Source organism: Antedon mediterranea, chromosome 9 (genome assembly GCF_964355755.1).
Source record: "Antedon mediterranea chromosome 9, ecAntMedi1.1, whole genome shotgun sequence".
NCBI classification, from domain to species: domain Eukaryota; kingdom Metazoa; phylum Echinodermata; class Crinoidea; order Comatulida; family Antedonidae; genus Antedon; species Antedon mediterranea.
The window spans coordinates 742,360-762,524 of NC_092678.1; the positions used below are offsets into that span (position 1 = coordinate 742,360).

General features: G+C 37.7%; 1 protein-coding gene across 1 annotated transcript; it reads right to left on the bottom strand.

Moving 5' to 3' along the window:
• Positions 1-882: 882 nt before the first annotated feature.
• LOC140059322 (uncharacterized) lies at positions 883-11,761 on the bottom strand. The gene is made up of 8 exons (XM_072105199.1): positions 11,502-11,761; positions 10,380-10,523; positions 8,987-9,817; positions 8,681-8,850; positions 5,968-6,262; positions 3,298-3,441; positions 1,996-2,826; positions 883-1,405 (listed from the first exon to the last, which is right to left on the bottom strand). The coding sequence occupies exons 1-8, from the start codon at positions 11,704-11,706 to the stop codon at positions 1,203-1,205; spliced, it is 2,823 nt and encodes a 940-aa protein (XP_071961300.1). The 5' UTR covers positions 11,707-11,761; the 3' UTR covers positions 883-1,202.
• Between the last annotated feature and the right edge of the window lie 8,404 nt (positions 11,762-20,165).

Consider the following 20,165-nt stretch of genomic DNA (forward strand, 5'->3'; position numbering starts at 1 on the left):
GAAAAAGGGACGAATGAATTTAGATATCTGTTAGTTCTACATAGTGTGCTACGTACTCGCTTTCCTGGCCTTAACCATACATAATGTTGGTGTAATGGATGTTTATCATTTAGTATACTGCCCCTTGTTTTTTCTAGGATTTTTGTGGTACATGTTACTAAGTTTATAGGCCTATAGTACTTTTTAACAAGACGCATTAAATAACTCATCATTTGTATAGGTTGATAAAAGAAGCATATCTTGAGATAGCAGAAACATATTTGAAGGCCTGTCAAACCTGACGATCGGTTCTACTACAGTGTCACAACAAGCTAAGGTAACAAGACAACTTATCCTCAAGCCAACGCCTTGACTTTAAATTAAAACTACACAAAACATAATGTCTTTTTGTTTCTTTTTTCCAAACAGAAAACACTACAGTAATTGTTGGTAGAAAAATAAGTTAAATATGTATTGTCCCGGCCCCCAAAAACATGAAAAATGAAGATTAATTAAATCAGCCTTTTATATGATATTTTGTAGTTTTAATAAAGTTAATCACTTCAATAAAAAAAAAATCATGTTTTCACTTATAAAATGACAAAATTAATCTAAAATCCATTGGCTGGCAGTACAAGTCAAGCCTGGTTCCCACTAGAGACGAAACGCAAGGACGTACGCACAACGCAAGCGAGTTGACCAACGACAAGCGACTTTTCGAATAATCCATCGCTTGTGATTGGTCAAATCACATACGTTGAGTTACGTCCTTGTGTTGCGTCGCTAGTGGGAACCAAGCTTAAGTAAAAGTAGCCAACGTCCAAGTACAAGTAAGTACAAGTAGCCCACGTCCACGTAGCCCACATCCACGTAGCTTACGTCAACGTAGCCTACGTCAACGTAGCCTACGTCCACGATACAACAGACAAACGACAACTTACAAGTACGAATACATTATCCTTCATTTTATTTAATAAAAATCTCTTTAATGGATTACTTTATTATGACCTGGTTCAAGCTCACAACATTATTGTTATAACTTTACGTATAGGCCTATAATATTGTATTTGCAAACATGAATACAATTATACTAAACATTGACGTCACGATGAAATATCTAACTCAATTTTCTCTAACTACTATCCTGGGCTATTTGCCCTGAGCTATGTTCACTCTATCGTATCGTATAAATAGAGAACTGTATTAGGTTTTTATATTCGTCTTCACAAAACAGTACCAGTAATTGCCGAATCATGAGATACACTTATTGTTTCTGTTTTAAGTTTTATATTTCTATATTCGCTATTGTTACGTTTGAAATTGATGAACATTTGCGGTACCGTAAGAAAGAAGCATCCAAGGAAAAAGAACGAGCCCATGATGAAAAAAGCAATGTTGTAAGACCCAGTCAAGTCGTATACCAATCCTAAAAGAAAAGGAAATATGATAACTTGATATTATGATATCACAAAAGAGACGCCCTTTACGCAGCGCCACGCGTAAGTAGTTTGACCAATTACAAGCGATTGATCAAGCAAAACTGTTCTTTGTGATTGGTCACTGTTTCGTTGTTCCCGTCTGCGCTGTGTTTATAAGGTCCAGTTCACAGGACGGAGAGCAAATATTTGTGGTCATTGTCACAATGGAGTTAGTATGTGATTGTTCAAATCTGTTCGCTTTTGCGTTTCGTCCTAGCGTAGCCATGGTTCCCAGACACATGGCAATGACGTAAGCAAAACGCAAGCGTGTTGACTAATCACAAGCGACAGTTTGGATGATCCATCGTTTGTGATTGGTCAAGTCACTTGTTGCGCGGCCGGTTACGTCCTTGCGTCAAAGTAGAAATCAGGCTTATGCTTGGTTTGGTTGCCACTAGAGACGCAACGCAATGTAAGTGAGTTGACCAATAACAAACGATGGAATATTCGAATAGTCAACACGCTTGCGTTGAGTTTACGTACTTGCGTTGCGTCCTAGTGAGAACCAAGTTTGAACATTGACGTCCGATATACGTACCTGCTAGAGAACCTCCAACAAGACCTGCAAAGCCAGTGCTCATCAGAAGTAGACCAACAGCTCTAGCAAAGTTCTCAACACCTACAATTTCTTTTGTAGAAAGAAAGATGAGAGGAACGCACGTACCCGTCGACATACCGATGATTAGCGTCACCGACGCAATAACTAAATACGATTTACAAAAAGAAAGCACAAATGTTGACACACCAGCTGTTAACAGTGCTATTGCGAACAGGTTTTTGGTTTTGATAAGTTTTAATTTAAGAGGAACTCCGTGAAGCATTCTGGATATGATGTTTCCAATACCATATATGGTCATGAGAAGCGTAGCATTTGATTCCGTGATTCCACTTTGTATTGCAGCCGCTACAAGATGATAGACTGTTCCAGCAAAGGCTAGCAACACTAAGTTAGCAACCACCATTAAAAATCCTAACATTGGATACAGAATTGGTAAACGTATTAACTTAGTTGTCTGTTGCATGACGTAATCGTTTTTACTTTCTTCTTCACGTTCAGTGACGTTTGCATATTCATGGTCATTGGCTTCAAGATTTTCATGTTTTCTTTTCGATTGCTGCTGCATGTTCGGGTTGTTCCTGAAAACGATTAGGCTAATGACAGTTGCATTCACGACAAGAGCACCCATAATTAGTAGAGATCCTCGCCAGCCGAATATCCCTCTTAGGAAGTCGATGAGGACGGGAACAGATATCATGCCAACCGCTGTGCCAGCCGTCGTAACACCGTTTGCGATTGACACATGCTTGTCATCGCAAACTAAACACACAAACGAAAGAGTGTTGGAAAATACAAGAGAGATTCCACATCCTGTAAAATAAATAAAAATCAATATATTGCGCAATGGTCAGGTCAGAGGTCAGTGTAACAATGTAATCATTGTCGAACTAAATAAAATGTGTATAACAGATATATGATGGAGAGAACATCATTGTACAAGGCCTACCCCAAGATGACAAACCCTAGATTTAGACCCCGTAACTTTCACGCCCACACGAAGATAAAACAAATCGAATCCATTAAGCCAATAATTACATTTAAGGAAATACACAGCTACCTTGAACTACTAAAGCGCACTTGAAATACAGCATTAAACATAAAGTGCATGTGTTGATACACACGCATTTGGACACAACAACGTCAGCGAGTGGCCAATCAAAAGCAACAGTTCGAATCCTCCGCTTTTGATTGGCCAAATTACTTTCGCTGTGTGTACGTCGTTGCGCGTCCCCGTGGGAACAACCACGCGTACAAGGCGTTCGCGTGTGACGTTGGATTTACCTGTGATTAAAGAGTGACTAATAAATAATTGCCAGGTTTCCTGTACTTGCGACGATAACACGAATCCTATAGCAATTAACAACGTGCCTATCACGATTGTTTTTCTATAGCCGATTTTAGAAGCGACGTAGGCGCCTACGGGACCTGTAAGATACAATACATCATTGTTACTTTGTGGGAAAACAACAGATAGAAAGTAATGCATGCATTTACTAAACACGATTGATGAATGCATGAATAGAATAGGAATTGAATGTATAAATATAATTACGAATAAATTAATTGCAATAACAGAACAAAGAAATTACCGAATAAGCCATTACATTAGGCCTACTAGAGGTTGAACGGGCGAAACAAGTCCACCCTCTAGTAGGCTTAATAGTACTCTGTACACAACCTTAGTTTGGCGCAAGAAACAATATTTTCTGAGACCAATCTTTGACAATCAGTCACGTGATTAAATATGTCAGTAAGGGAATACTGATATTGCTATATACACTTATTAACGCAAGTTTTCCTGAATGTGAAACGGTGGTGTGTGACGTGTTTAAATTAAACAAACCATGGATCATACAACATTTTCACCTCGTGACATCAGTACAATTATAACAATAGGGCTACACATTTCACAAACAACAACTATTGCTCGAACACATCGTCGCGTACTATTGTGTTTTTTGTTGTTTAGGTCCATGTTCAATCATAGAGATATTACTGCAGTGAACTAATACCTCTGTATCAACCTTAAAACAACTAGTCATCTCAGAACAAAATCCATTTAGGATGCCATGAAAGATGACGGTAGTCGCGCTGTTGGGTTGGGTTAAGCATGGTTTAAGACCGTTTTTTTGGTGTTTTTTTTCAGACATGGAGTGTTTGATGAAATTAGCGACCGATCTCAGTCTTGTGATAAATATTGTGAAATTATATATATATATAGCAACAGCTGGCTTGCTAAATTAGGCAACACGCCGTGAACGCATACTTAAGTTGAAGAACAGAGAGCTAAAATAAATTATTTATAGCTCTATGGTTAAAGATGTATTGTCCCCCAAAAACATGAAAAATGAAGATTAATTAAATCCGACTTTGAATAGTTATTTTGTAGTTTTAATAAAGTTAATCACTTCCATAGAAAAAGAAACTTATAAAATGACAAAATAAATGGTTAAATTCAACCAAAATTCATTGGCTAGCAGCCAATTTGACCATTTTTTGCTTTAAATTACACTTTTTTTATCATCCAATTTTGGTCATAATAGATAACTATTATGTTACATTAAAATGGAATATTCAACAAAAACATTTAAAAAAATAATTTTTTCAGGGGGACAATACATCTTTAAAGGATGGAAGATGATATTGACTAGGCCTATAGGCCTATACCCCTTTCACACCAAAACTCCGGAGTGATCATCTCCGGACGGAGACACCCCAGGGTTTATGACCATTCAAAACGTCGAGAAACTCCGGAGGGTTTATAAAATAAAAAATTTAATAATTACTTTTAAAGTCTCAGAAGTAATATAATGTTTTATTGATACTACTTATTATTTTTTAAACCCGCTATATATTTTGTACATTGCATATTTTAAGTATTTTGCAAAAACTAAAGCAATGAGTGATCGTGCGACGATAACCTTTTTTTGACCCGAAACACTCCGGAGTTTGATGTTGGTACCTTTCACCAAAATATATCACAAGAATATGAGTATTCCGCGATTTTTGCATGAGAAATTTGTAACAGAGAGCTCCAGAGAGTGATGCCCGCCCTCATAAGGGCGGATGTATACATACTAAATAAGACTTGATTTAATAGATATTATACATGTCACATTAAATAGAATTATGATAATATATTTTGCAATTGTAAACCATTTTATAATACATATTTAATAACAAACTAGTGTACATTCACTTTTACTTTTTACAATTATTTACTAACATGCTAAATTAGTTCACAAAAAATGCCTAACACAGCAACACCAAAAATCAACGAAGCGTTATTCAGCACAGCCTATTCTTTACCATTGCGGCCTCGTACTAATCTACGTCCGGTAAATTAAGTATTGTTTTTATGATATAAATTAGTATAAAATACATGTTATTAATAGGATACAATGTTAAATTTCATTAACATTTATTTGTTTTACCAGAAACAAGTTAAATATAGGAATATTAATAAACTATCCTTCGTGAAAACGAGTAAACACCAACACGCCCGGTCACATTAAATATCCAAACAGCATTTAACATGATGTTGGCATGTAGTTGATAACATTTTTTATCATGAAAATACTACCGGTGGTCCAGCCTTTGATTAGTGTAACCGTCACAAAAAGTTGTAGGCCTATACATCCCAGATACATCCTCACTTATAACGGTGCCCTACCACATGGACAATATTACTGTTAAAGGGAAAATCGCGGATTACTCATTCTTGTGATATATATTCTTTGCTTTCACACCAAAACACCGGGGGGTGTCTCCGCCGTTCGCTCTCCGGAGAATGTTCAGCTGTTCAACTCCGCAGTTTTAAACTCCGGAGTTGAGCTTGATTTTACCTTTTACACCAAACAGCGGGGCGTCAACTCTGGAGTGTCTCCGGAGTTTTGCTTTTGGTGTGAAAGGGGTATTACATAAGCAATAAAATTATATAGGCCTACTTACTAAAAGTATGAAGCGCCGAAGTAAGTAAACTCGAAGCTGCTCCTATAACCCCAAATCCAGTGTTTAACTCATCTACAAAATCTGTCAAGAAAATACCGAAAGATATTGTCGTTCCATCCGTAAGAACAAAAATAGAGTGCGTACCAACAACCAATAAGACTGTTCTTATCAGTGACGTCGATCTTGCCATCGTTGTCTCATCATCCTTCGATTCTTTTAACGCCATTAACAATACACTGATTAAATATGAATTGTCGAATATGAGTAGGAAAATGGTTTCTGCGATAGTCGTCGACTATGTAGCAGTAGAGTTAAACATTGATCGCATCGATACCAGTAGTATAGTATTGCTGTAGGTCGCACGATATGATCACAGCTATTCAATCAACCGTAAATATTTCCGTTCAGGTATGGAGTGCAAATACTGCAAAATGAAATATTTTAATATTAAAATACACGAGTTGCCTATATTATGCAAAACTAATATTATTAAGAGCCGCTATAATCGATCGGATTTTTCTACCACTGCGACAATAGGGCCAGCAGCACCAACTTGCAAGCACCACAGTTTACGGGTCTTTCATACTGTACCCATGGCTGCAGTTCAGGTTCGCGCGTCGTATCGCGCGTTCAGCAGACGCGATTTTATTTTTCGCGCAGGAGCAGGTATGAGGGTCTTTCAAACCGGTTTTCCACTAGGCGAATTTGTTCGCGCGAATCGAAAGCGTCATGCTATGCGCATGCGAGTTTCTGTCTGTCATACTGCCTTCTTCGACGAATTCTAGTTTTCTTTGATTTTTCGCTTCAGCGAAATTTACTAGTTCGAATTGTTTCTACTTTTTGCGAAGCGAAATATTGCGCACCCAATCGGAGGTCAGGAAATGAACTATGACGCTTTCATGAGCACTCATGCGAATCGAAATGCTCAGCAACCACGCGAGGAACATGAACGTCGCAGCTATTCGCTCATGTAGTGGAAAAAGAGTAGGCGATTTTTTTTATCTTCGAAACGTTGGAAAATCGGCTTCACACCTGTTCCGGCACGGTTCCGGTCTGGCGCCGGAAAATTAAATCGAACGTCAATGTTTCGTTTTCTCGCGGCTACGTACGCGCATATCGATTGGCGCATAGCCGCGTGAAAACGAAACATTGATGTTCGATTCACCGGACCAGAACTAACTGTGCCGGAACAGAGGCGTGAAGGGCCTTTCACACCTGTTACGGTCCGGCGAATCGAGTGCCAATGTTTGTTTTCACGACGCTCCACGCGGCGGCTATGAGCCAATCGATATGTGCGTAGCCGCGTCGTAAAAACGAAACATTTACAATCGATTGGACTTGCCGGCGCCGGACCCGTGCCGGAATACGTGTGAAAGCAAATATTGCGGCGCAAGATAGGTAACTTGGTGAGACGTTTGTAATCCATGGACGCCATTCCGGCGGACAAATTTGAACCGGAATAAAGTCGTTGTCAAGGCAATATCGGTTTCGGTCAAAGAACGAAGTTATCTAACCAAGCATTTCAATGTAAACACACAGAATTATCAGCGTGCAGCCCTGTGGTACTTCGCAGTAATAAGTAGTTCTTATTTATGTATTATCAATTCTATTATGAAATCTATGTTTACTTCATTGATGATAGAGTTTTATGTTTACATGATGACTAATGTATTTGTACAGTAGTTATTATCTAAGTTATGACGATATGATAGAACAAGGTATAATATGGTGCGGATGATTACACCGCAGGTAATTTGTAGGACTAGCGCATTACTACTGAGCGTACAGTCAGAAGAACGAATCAAAAAGCCAAAAGGTCAAACACCTCGTGTTTCTCCATGTTAAAGTTTTACCTGTATTGCCTATAAAATAAGAGGCAAGGCCAACGGTCACGCTAGTTACAGTATTGTGTGTTAAAGGATACCGTGTTGTGTTTGCAATAGGCAGAATAAAGGAACGTGTGAAGAAGGCTTATGTTACGCCATATTACAAAGTGTATTCAAGCTTGGCATACCGGCATTTCTCGTCTTGTCAAGTTGAGGGTGTTTTGTTTTTTATAAGTTTTGTGGTTTTATTGCGATACTAGTTCCTATTCGATCTGAATAAATTTGTCATTGAAGATTACATCGTCTCTTTGGCTATTATTCTTCCTGTACTTTACACAATCTTTGGTGAAAGACCCTTGAAAGACCATGGAGTAACTCCATGGAAAGACCCTTCATAAAGAAGACCCTCTCAGCAAAGAGTGTATAGCGCCGCTAAGATAAATAACTTTGACGCCATTCGGCGGGCGAACAATATAGCCGCCGAATGATTGGGGGGTAAACGGTGGCTAATGTCCGCTCGACGAATGGCGTCCATGTGATTACAGGGAGCGTAACGTTGTAGAATGGGAACGTGGCAACAGTTATCTATCTATCTTGCATAGCTGAGCTATATAATACAGGTATTTGCTTTCAGTTGGTTATCTAGCCAACAACAGAGTTGCTTGGTATCAAAATAAATCAAAGTTCAATCAATTTATCTTTAATTTTAACTTTATTTATCCACACATAAACACAAGTTTGTTTTCCCTGAGGCCGCGCGCACACACAATACATTTATAAAATACAATGAATAATATATACTAACAAATTATAATCGGAAAAATGTACAGCAAATGAAATAATTGATCTACAGGAGGCGGGACTACATAGTAAACGCCGACCATTCATATTGCAGATTCAATCGCAGACTTAGCAGCACCGGTGCCCGTGTATATATCTCTTATCTTATATTTTAAGTAAATTCTTGGCAGCACTTGAAACAAAAAGGCAACAAAGAACAGTGATCCCATAGCGAAGAAGGCGGTGTTGTACGAACCAGACACGTCATAGATCCACCCTGTAAACAACAAACATTTATTTGAGGTTTACTTATCGTTTCAAATTAATAAATTAAATTTCAGTATATCATCGGGCGGTTTAGAATTAATGCCTAATGTGTTTATATAATGGTACGGTATATACTAACAACTTGCCTGTAAAAAAACCGCCAACCACACCAGAGGGCGCAGTACTAAACAGTAACACACCCATCGCTTTGGAAAAGTTCCGAACTCCAACGATTTCTCTGGATGTAAGGTAAATAAGCGGAACGGAACCAATAGACCATCCAAAAAGCAAAACAATTGCAGCTAAATACACGTAACGTGTGCAAAACGGTATCAAGAACGTACATACACTCGCCGTTAACAACATTAAAGCGAACAGTTTGGATGACGTAATCCAGTTGAAATTAATCGGAACTCCGTTAAACAGCCGACTTACGAGGTTACCAATACCGAAAATTGTCATTAAAAGTGCCGCGTTATGCTCAGATATACCGATGTCTACGGCATGCGATACAAGATGGTAGGTAGCACCCGCAAATGATATAAAAAGTACATTCGACACAATCAACATAAATCCAAAGAGAGGATAAGTTAGCGGTAACTTTAAAAACTCTTTCAGTAATTCTTTTGTTCCTTTTTTCTCCTCAATTATCTCCTTCTTTTCGTCATCATCAGCGCGTACTTCTATAAACTTCTGATCTTCTAAATAAACAGTCTTTTTTTTCGTGGTTTTGAGTGTTTTTAGATCTTTGAAAATAACTAGACTAATCACAGTCGCATGGAGTACACAGGCCCCTAGGAGTAATAGAGATCCTCTCCAGCCATACATTGATCTTAGTACGTTTATTAAGAAAGGGGTGACGATCAAGCCAGCAGCCGTTCCTGCCGTAACAACGCAATTAGCAATTGAGATATTGTCACTGCAGGATATTCCTATATACGAAACTGTGTTCGCATATACCATTGATACACCAAAACCTGAAAATTTAAAAATCAAATCATTTTAAATATTTTGATTTTAAATGTTTTAAAAGTCCAGGGTTAAATCTGCTGACGAATAGTAAGAGTTTAAGCTCAGTTCACACTGGGATCGAACGCGTAGTCGTGTGAAAACGAAATATTTTGACGTTTGATTATTTTTATTTGCCGGTGTGAACGCCCCTTAGAGGTGTGCGTGAACGTAGACCTAATCACTGTAGAATTTGTTTACAATTTTTAGCAATATTTTATGCTACTTATCTTTATAAAACATTATACACAATTACAGTATAACAGCGCGAGAAGAATCACAGGGAAATAATAGAGAAAAAGGTCATAGGTCAATACACATTTTCACAGGCAACATTAGTTAGTTGAAAATTGGTTTTCCGTTTTTTGATTTGTTTTTTAAAAGCTAAATTTCAGAGAATTGACTTTATAAAGAACCCATGCAGCATATCACAAGCATTGTAAAGGAATGCGATAAATATTCTACAATAAGCCGTATAATTTAATAATAATAATAATAATAATAATAATTACACTTTTTTTAAATAATTACCTGTAACAAACGAATGACTGATAAATAGTTGCCAGACAGACTGAACTCGAGATGACAAGATAAGACCACCTGATGTTAGTAATGTACCCAACATTATAGTTCGTCTATATCCAATTTTGAGGACGATTAACGTACAAATCGGACCTATAGAAAAACAGAAAGTCACTCTTTTTAAAACATTTTGACATAAAAATGCACTGCAGCTGTAACAACCCCTTTCCGGGGACACTATCCAAAATAAGAATTTTTAGGGTGCTATCGGACATAGAAAATAATATATTATACATAATATATTAAATATAATGAATAAAAGTGGGCTAAACCCACGAAAGAGAAAAAAACCAATATACCAAATCAAACTCTACTTCCCAACAACATTTGCCGATGAGAATCGGAAACGGTTAAAACAGACGAGTTAAAATATAGCCTTTATCTGCTTGTTGATCAAGATCGACCTATTAGTATTATATAACAAACAAATATTACGTAAATTATGGTTTGGAGTGGAATTAAAGCCTGCTGTCTAACTGTAATGTCAATAAATGCGAGAAGTTTTTACAACAAAAAGTCTACATTTGTAATCAATACTACTGTAGGCCTAACATATTGTGTTTCACCATGCTTTCTACGACCCAATCAATATCAACCAATGGCACTCCTCACACCGTAATATGATACGCTAAATTATTCATTACAACAAGGTCAGCACACCAACGAATTTATTTTACAAGGACAATTACAAATCAAACAATATACCGTGGTTATTTATAGCCATAGGCCTACAGTACATACGTCACGTCGGACCATAGAAATGTATACCAAGTTAAATAGTACACATTGATGAAATGGTAAAGGTATAATCTTGAGTAAGCAATACAAACTTAATGTTTGCAAAACGTCGTATAAGTCTTACGTTAAGTATAAGTCTTACGTCGTATAAGTCTTACGTCGTATAGGCCTAAGTCTTACGTCGTATAAGTCTTACGTTAAGTATAAGTCTTACGTTAAGTATAAGTCTTACGTTAAGTACCATATTTCGTACTTTTGATTGAAGAAACATTCACTTCTGTAAAATTACAGATTGGTTTAGTAGATGTTAGTGATTCGTACTGTATAACTTACTGAACAAATGTAATACGGTTGTAAGTAGACTGGATGCTGCTCCCAACACTCCTAACCCTGCATTTAATTCATCTGCTAAGTCATTGAGATAAACACCAAAACATAAAGTAAGTCCATCAGTTAAAATCAAAACAATATGCGCACCGATAACTAATACAACGGTTCTCAACAAAGATGCTTTTCCTTCTTCTGGTGTGTCCATCATGTTGGCACCGTTGACTTGACCTCTGTCTCAAAGGTCACTACACAGTACAGATACAGTTATGGGAGGCTAAAAATAGCACGAAATGTGAAATGTATGCTACACTCTGAGTATCATGCTGGATGTAGAGGGCGATATAGGAAAATGAATTTATTATCAAAAAGTTAGATTAGGCCATAAGTTGAATAATAAGATGTGTATGCTAGATTTTATCCTAGACTTTGCGAAATTATTATCATTAATTCTACGTGGTGTCGTCGAACAAGCTGCAATGTCCCCTACAATTCGATTTCTACCCAATTATTTTTGAGGAAAAAACAAAGATTGGTCTTAATTCATAACACCATTTTTACATAATTACTTCAACAAGTAATTTAATCAATTCAACTCCAATTAAGCATTGCATTGCCATAGCAACTATGGTTGCCATATTGTAACATTTAAAAAATAATTACAAAAATATTAAGATATATTTTATTTATATTGTGAATCATTTACCGTCAGTCCCAGTAGCCTACATCACAATATTTATTATATATCATTTCTACAAATTATTTCAATAAAAATGTCTCTTTTTAAAACTTTTTAAAAAATATTAAATCAAGTTTTCCTATATAGATATTATTATTTTGTCGTGTAGCAAAGGTACTTTGACGAAATGTGTGAAAATGTTGACTTAACTCATTCATATTGCAAGGGGATACTGAACTACACACGTATCATTAAGTGTGATCCTTTGTTAATTAGCACAACTTTTTGTTTTGGCGCACCACGCGACTAAGCGGTGATTGAGATTTGCACGTAATCATTTGATTCTGAGCGTACGTATAGAATGACTTTACACTTGAATCGTGTATGCCTATATTACAGATTCAGTTACGGATTTAGGACCACCGGCGGCCGTGTGAATATCTCTGTCGATCTTATATTTTAAATAGGAAAATCTTGGCAGCACTTGGAACAAAAAGGCAACGAAGAATAGTGATCCCATAGCGAAGAAGGCGGTGTTGTACGAACCAGACACGTCATAGATCCACCCTGAAACAATAAACATAATAAAACAAAACTGTTAGGTCTAGTTAGCGAATGATTGCAAACGGTATACTTTTTTAAAGGGTCTTTCTCACTTGTTGCGGCGAAAAGAAACATCGACGTTCGATTTACCGGACAGGAACTGGTGTAAAACACCCTTAAAGCTTGGTTCCCACTAGAACGTAACGCAAGGACTTAAACGCAACGCAAGCGTTTTAACCAATGACAAGCGAAGTTAAGCTTGGTTCCCACTAGAACGTAACGCAAGGACGTAAACGCAACGCAAGCGTTTTAACCAATGACAAGCGAAGTTATAGACAGTTAGCAATCACAAGCGAATAAGCCATCGCTTGTGATTGGTCAATTCATTTGCGTTGCGTTACGTCCTTGCGTTGCGTCGCTAGTGGGAACCACGCTTAAGTCAGTTTATGGTATATTATGAGGTAAAACTTTCCATTGCTCACCTGTAAAGAACCCGCCAACCACACCCGCGGGTGCAGTGGTAAAAAGCAGCACACCCATCGATTTAGGAAAGTTTCGAACTCCAACAATTTCTCTCGAAATAAGGTAAATAAGCGGAACGGAACCAATAGACCATCCAAAAAGCAAAACAATTGCAGCTAAATACACGTAACGTGTGCAAAATGGTATCAAGAACGTACATACACTCGCCGTTAACAACATTAAAGAGAACAGTTTGTTTGATGTGATTAAGTTTAGTTTAATCGGAACTCCGTTAAACAGCCGACTTACGATGTTACCAATACCGAAAATTGTCATTAAAAGTGCCGCGTTATGCTCAGATATACCGATGTCTACGGCATGGGATACAAGATGGTATATAGCACCCGCAAACGATATAAAAAGTACATTCGACACAATCAACAGAAATCCAAAGAGAGGATACGTTAGCGGTAACTTTAAATACTCTTTCAGTAATTCTTTTGTTCCTTTTTTCTCCTCAATTATCTCATTTTCGTCATCATCATCAGTGCGTACTTCTATAAACGTCTGTTCTTCTAAATAAATAGTCTTTTTTTTTCGTGGTTTTGATTGTTTTCGGATCTTTGAAAATAACTACACTAATGACAGTTGCATGCAATTTATTACCATTAGGCCAAATAAAAAAACATACTTGTTAAGCGTGAGACCAAATCATGCTTCTCGCGATAGGGAATTTCCTGGATAGATGAGTCGAGCGAGAGACGGCGGATGGCCGATGAGTGAGGTTGGGGTAGCACCTTGGACGGATTAGTTAGCCTAAGGCCTACAATTTCGCTTGGTGGCAATTAAATTTAATGTTTTAATTACGTCTGGATATAAACAATACAAAACTCAATTTTGTCATAAGCAATAATATTTCATACATAGTCAATTTTGTTCTGTTTCGCATTTTAAAAGTTTGACGTTTCGTCCTAAAAAAGTGGGGCAAAACGTCCACCGCGCAAAAATATACCTCTATAAAAAGTAAAAAAACAAACAAAAAAACCGTCCCCCCGCCCCTGAAAATTTATGAGGGTGTGACGCTTAACAAGTATATTTTTTTATTTGGCCTTATGTTATAGGCGTCACTTTACTGATATCGTTTTTCTCTTTAAGATTTTCAATTCTAATATTTTTAGGCCAAATCATAATTGTGCGTATAGTTTTGTATTTCCGATGGGTGTAGTAGGCCTACTATATTTATCTTCATTTCCGTACGTCCGTAAATTAGGCCGAATTTCCGTAGTATTATGGACGTTCCGGAATTTGAACCGTGTTATACCGGTAGCAGAGCAATGTTTGCTTCTTTCAGCAAATGTCCTATCATTATTTTCTTTGTTTTATTTTGGAGTGTAGTTTAAAACAACACTTTTGTAAAGTATATAGTGGATAAATAAAAATGAATTTTTGGAAATTGTGGTTTTTAACATCTGACTTTATTTAGCATTTAGGCCTAATTCAAAATAATACATAATACGTTTTGCTAAATATATTTATAGCATATTTTTGGTATAACTTTTTAAAATTATTAATTGATAATTAATTTACATTAATTGAGTACAGTTATTAGAATGTATTACCGTACCAAAAGTACCTTCATCGGGGACTTCCCCGTGATATTCTCATTGAACGAAAAAAAAAAATGTTATCTTATATTGTTAGTCGCGTATGTTTTATTAACGGCGGAATAATAGGCTACAATCCTTTGCTTTGCTTTGTTTGCCCGAACCATAAAACCCTGGCCTGATTTATATCTACTCGCAATGCACATAGGTGGTCTAAAGCCAACCGTTAAGGGGATACAGGGTTTTAAAATGGTATAGTAAATAGCGGCCATTTTGAATTTATGCTAATTAACTCACTTCCTGGCGTTCAATTTTGGTAAACGTTGGAAATGATGTTCATTTCAACAATGAGAATGTTAAGAAACTTGTTTTCCTGCAGTTTGTAAATTGTTCGCATATATAATGTCATTTAAGCAGTTATAACACAATATATGACGTCACAACTACCATATTACGTCATAGGTAAGTCATATGGGAATTTAAATATGCTAATTAGAATGTTTAATATCACATTTATATCTACTCGTAATGCACTTAGGTGGTCTAAATCCAATCCAAAAAATAAATAAAAACCAACTTCCCGATGTCCGATTTTGGTAAACTTTGGATATGATATTTAATAAATAAATGTTGACTTTTTGGTTAAACCAGTTGACAAGTACGTTTCAGCTACTTTCAGAGTAGCCTTGGGCACGCAAATAACGTTGACATGATGTTCTGTCATTCGTCATAGTTCGGTGAATGACGCCATCTCTCGTCTGATGTTCAACTTTCTGCTGGTGTATATTCGTTCGTTCGTTCGTTCGTTTTTATTTCACAATGCATCAAACTTAATATTTTTACATAATAAGTATTAAATAAAAAAATGCAAAGCCTGGAAAAGACCAAATAAGCTCAATATAGAGCTTTAAGCCTGGTTTCACCAGTACAAAATACACTAATAATTGTATCAATTACAATAGACAATAATTAAATATTAATTAAAGTAGTAGAAATAATATTATATATATATATATATATATATATATATATATATATATATTTTTTTTTTATATTTTTTTTATACACAATTACGCTACAGGACAATACAAACACAACAAGAGGACAAACGTAAAGGGTATAGTATATGTACTATCATATATACTTGCAGGAGGTGAGACAAAAAAAAAGTTTGATGAAAAAGTTTTATTAATACGATCTGTATATAGATATTGTACGAGGTAAGGTTGCTAGTATTTTAAAAACCACCACAAACAAATATCACAAAAGAACAACATTCAGCCATACATAGCCTAAAAAAAGACAAAAACTACAGATAAAGGCAGAGCTACGGTGATCATGAACACCCCTGATTACAAACGTAAGGTAAACACTATGATGAAAGATGGGGATGTTTACGAAAAACTTAAAAAGGACCCTACAAAGAAATACAAGAGAAACCTTGTGGAAATCCTAAACAGATTACTAGAAGAAAAGAAAATAACATATCAATGGAAAACCAAACTCTTCCCCACTGCAGAAATCATCCCACGATTATACTGCACACCTAAAATCCACAAACAGAACAATCCATTACGCCCAATCGTAGACAATATTAACAAAATACATTTATTTTAAAACAGCACGCATAGGGACATTTAAATCGCTTCCTATATGCAATGTCGCAAATTGTCGCAGCCAAATTTGGTATTAACGTAAAGCTCAAGCATCGCTCGAAATACTAATGTCAAAATTAGCGCGCGAATCAACGCGAATTCAAACTATTTTAGTGGTTTTACTTTAAAAATACGATTTTTTGGCTATATTTAGTGACTTTTAACCCAAAAATAAAGCAATAATAGAAATTTTATTTTTACTTCCTAATATGATTAATAACAGACAACAATTCCATGCAGTATCAAATCCATTGCTTTTTTCTAGAAAAAATAACAGCGAATTTATCAAAACTGTTCTTTTTGCTAATTTTAAGTGAAATGTCATGGTTTCTTCCAGTTTCCATAGTTACAAGACACTATTAAAATTTACAAAATATAAAATTATTACCGGTAGTGGATTTATAAAATTTAAGATGTCTTCTTCCTAATTCAACATTTACCAATTTGGACTTTTGGCACACTTTGAATTAATTCTGGCTCGCTGTGCATCGGTGCTAAATTTGGTCCACTGGAGCAGATACCGCTAGTACTATTTCTATTTCGGAAGTAAATAAGGGCATAAATGGCGCTCCGTAGAAGTAGAGAATGCTCGATCGTCGAAATGACGCTCTGAATATACGTGTTATGCGCGATTTGAACGATTTTCGCAATTTAAAATTGCGCAAAGAATTCTTGCGCAATTTGAAATTGCGCAAGGATTTTCTTGCGCAATATTAAATTGCGCAATCAACTTGCGCAAGAATTCTTTGCGCAAGAAAATCCTTGCGCAATTTCAAATTGCGCTGCACAATTTGTAAATTGCTCAAGATAGTTCTTGCGCAATATGACACCTTTGCGCAATTTGAAAACGAACTGTTATTTTTATTATTGTACTCATTGTTGTTGAGAATGGTACCGAAAGGTTAGTCTTTTTTGTCATTAAATTTAATTTTTAAGTTAAATAGTAAACGTCTAATAATTCGTAATAATTATTGTTTCTAAAAAAAATCCAATCGTTATTAGTCTTATTAATCGTCATTAGTACTGATATTTGAATTGAAATTATTATATTACTATTGGTATTTATTTATGCCTTCTCCTCATATTATGTGTGAATATGGTAATTTATAGAACCATTGGGAATTCGAGATTTTTTTTATTCGGAAAAAAAAACCCGGGAGGGAGGCTCCCGGGAGGGAGGCAGGCTCCCGGGAGGGAGGCAGGCTCCCGGGAGGGAGGCAGGCTCCCGGGAGGGAGGCTCCCGGGAGGGTAAGGAGGCTCCCGGGAGGGTAAGGAAATGCGATATTATCTTTAATTTTGAATCATTCTTAGTAATTACTAAAAAAATATGGGTGTGCATGATTTCACAATCTGTCGAAAAACCTTGCGCAATTTGCAGATTACTTGCGCAATTTAATACGTTGCTTGCGCAATTTGAAACACATGTTTCAATTCAAAATGCGCAAGGAATTTTTTGCGTAATTTTAAATTGCGCAAGAAAAACCTTGCGCAATTTCAAATTGCGCAAATCGTTCAAATCGCGCATAACATACGTACCTCTAAATGCACGAAATGTATGTCGTCACTGTAGACATAGAGGGCGACATACGAAAATGAATACTTTATTTTATTTATCGGCTCTGGATTTGGCCAAAATAAAATCAGAATATTTAATGATCGCGCAAATTATGGTCATGACACGGTTGAGTCAGACACTAATCTTATCATCGATATAACAAGCTGCGAGATAGGCGACACTTTATTTAATACCTCTCAGCGACCGGGTGACGTTGGAAATTTGACTAATATTAGTATTAGTTAATATAGGTTAAAAGATTTGCCGTTCCGAATTATTTCCCAATAAATACTTGAATGAAGGGGGTGGCGGCGCCGCGAGGGAGGGGACGGTATATACGAGTATACCACCACAGCACAAACAGTGTCGAGGAAGGGGTGTATTTAACACCACATCGCAAACAGTTTCGAGGGGAGGGGTATGATTAAAACCAGCGCAAACATAGTGTCGAGGGGAGGGGTGTGATTAAAACCAGTGCAAACACAGTGTCGAAGGAGGGGTGTGATTAAAACCAGCGCAAACACAGTGTCGAGGGGAGGGGTGTGATTAAAACCAGCGCAAACACAGTGTCGAGGGAGGGGTGTGATTAAAACCAGCGCAAACAGTGTCAAGTGAGGGGTGTGATTAAAACCAGCGCAAAAACAGTGTCGAAGGGGGGGGGGGAGGGGTAATTAAAACCAGCGCAAACACAGTGTCGAGGGAGGGGTGTGATTAAAACCAGCGCAAACACAGTGTCGAGGAAAGGGGTGTGATTAAAACCAGCGCAACCACAGTGTCGAGGGGAGGGTTGTAATTAAAACCAGCGCAAACACAGTGTCGAGGGAGGGGTGTGATTAAAACCAGCGCAAACACAGTGTCGAGGGAGGGGTGTGATTAAAACCAGCGCAACCACAGTGTCGAGGGGAGGGTTGTAATTAAAGCCAGCGCAAACACAGTGTCGAGGGGAGGTTGATTAAAACCTGCGCAAACACAGTGTCGAGGGGAGGGTTGTAATTAAAGCCAGCGCAAACACAGTGTCGAGGGGAGGTTGATTAAAACCTGCGCAAACACAGTGTCGAGGGGAGGGGTGTGATTAAAACCAGCGCAACCACAGTGTCGAGGGAGTGGTGTGATTAAAACCAGCGGAAACACACTGTCGAGAGGAGGGTGTGATTAAAACCAGCGCAAACACAGTGTCGAGGGGAGGTTGATTAAAACCAGCGCAAACACAGTGTCGAGGGGAGGTTGATTAAAACCAGCGCAAACACAGTGTCGAAGGAGGGGTGTGATTAAAACATGCGCAAACAACACAGTGTCAAGGGGAGGGGTGTGATTAAAACCAGCGCAACCACAGTGTCGAGGGAGTGGTGTGATTAAAACCAGCGCAACCACAGTGTCGAGGGGAGGGTTGTAATTAAAGCCAGCGCAAACACAGTGTCGAGGGGAGGTTGATTAAAACCTGCGCAAACACAGTGTCGAGGGGAGGGTTGTAATTAAAGCCAGCGCAAACACAGTGTCGAGGGGAGGTTGATTAAAACCTGCGCAAACACAGTGTCGAGGGGAGGGGTGTGATTAAAACCAGCGCAACCACAGTGTCGAGGGAGTGGTGTGATTAAAACCAGCGGAAACACACTGTCGAGAGGAGGGTGTGATTAAAACCAGCGCAAACACAGTGTCGAGGGGAGGTTGATTAAAACCAGCGCAAACACAGTGTCGAGGGGAGGTTGATTAAAACCAGCGCAAACACAGTGTCGAAGGAGGGGTGTGATTAAAACATGCGCAAACAACACAGTGTCAAGGGGAGGGGTGTGATTAAAACCAGCGCAACCACAGTGTCGAGGGAGTGGTGTGATTAAAACCAGCGGAAACACACTGTCGAGAGGAGGGTGTGATTAAAACCAGCGCAAACACAGTGTCGAGGGGAGGTTGATTAAAACCAGCGCAAACACAGTGTCGAGGGGAGGTTGATTAAAACCTGCGCAAACACAGTGTCGAGGGGAGGGGTGTGATTAAAACCAGCGCAAACACAGTGTCGAGGGGAGGTTGATTAAAACCAGCGCAAACACAGTGTCGAGAGGAGGGTGTGATTAAAACCAGCGCAAACAGAGGGTATTATTTTTTACATGCTTCAGCAAGAATGATTAGTTATTTAATCAATAATTAACTCCAATTAACCCTAGCATTGTCATCTGG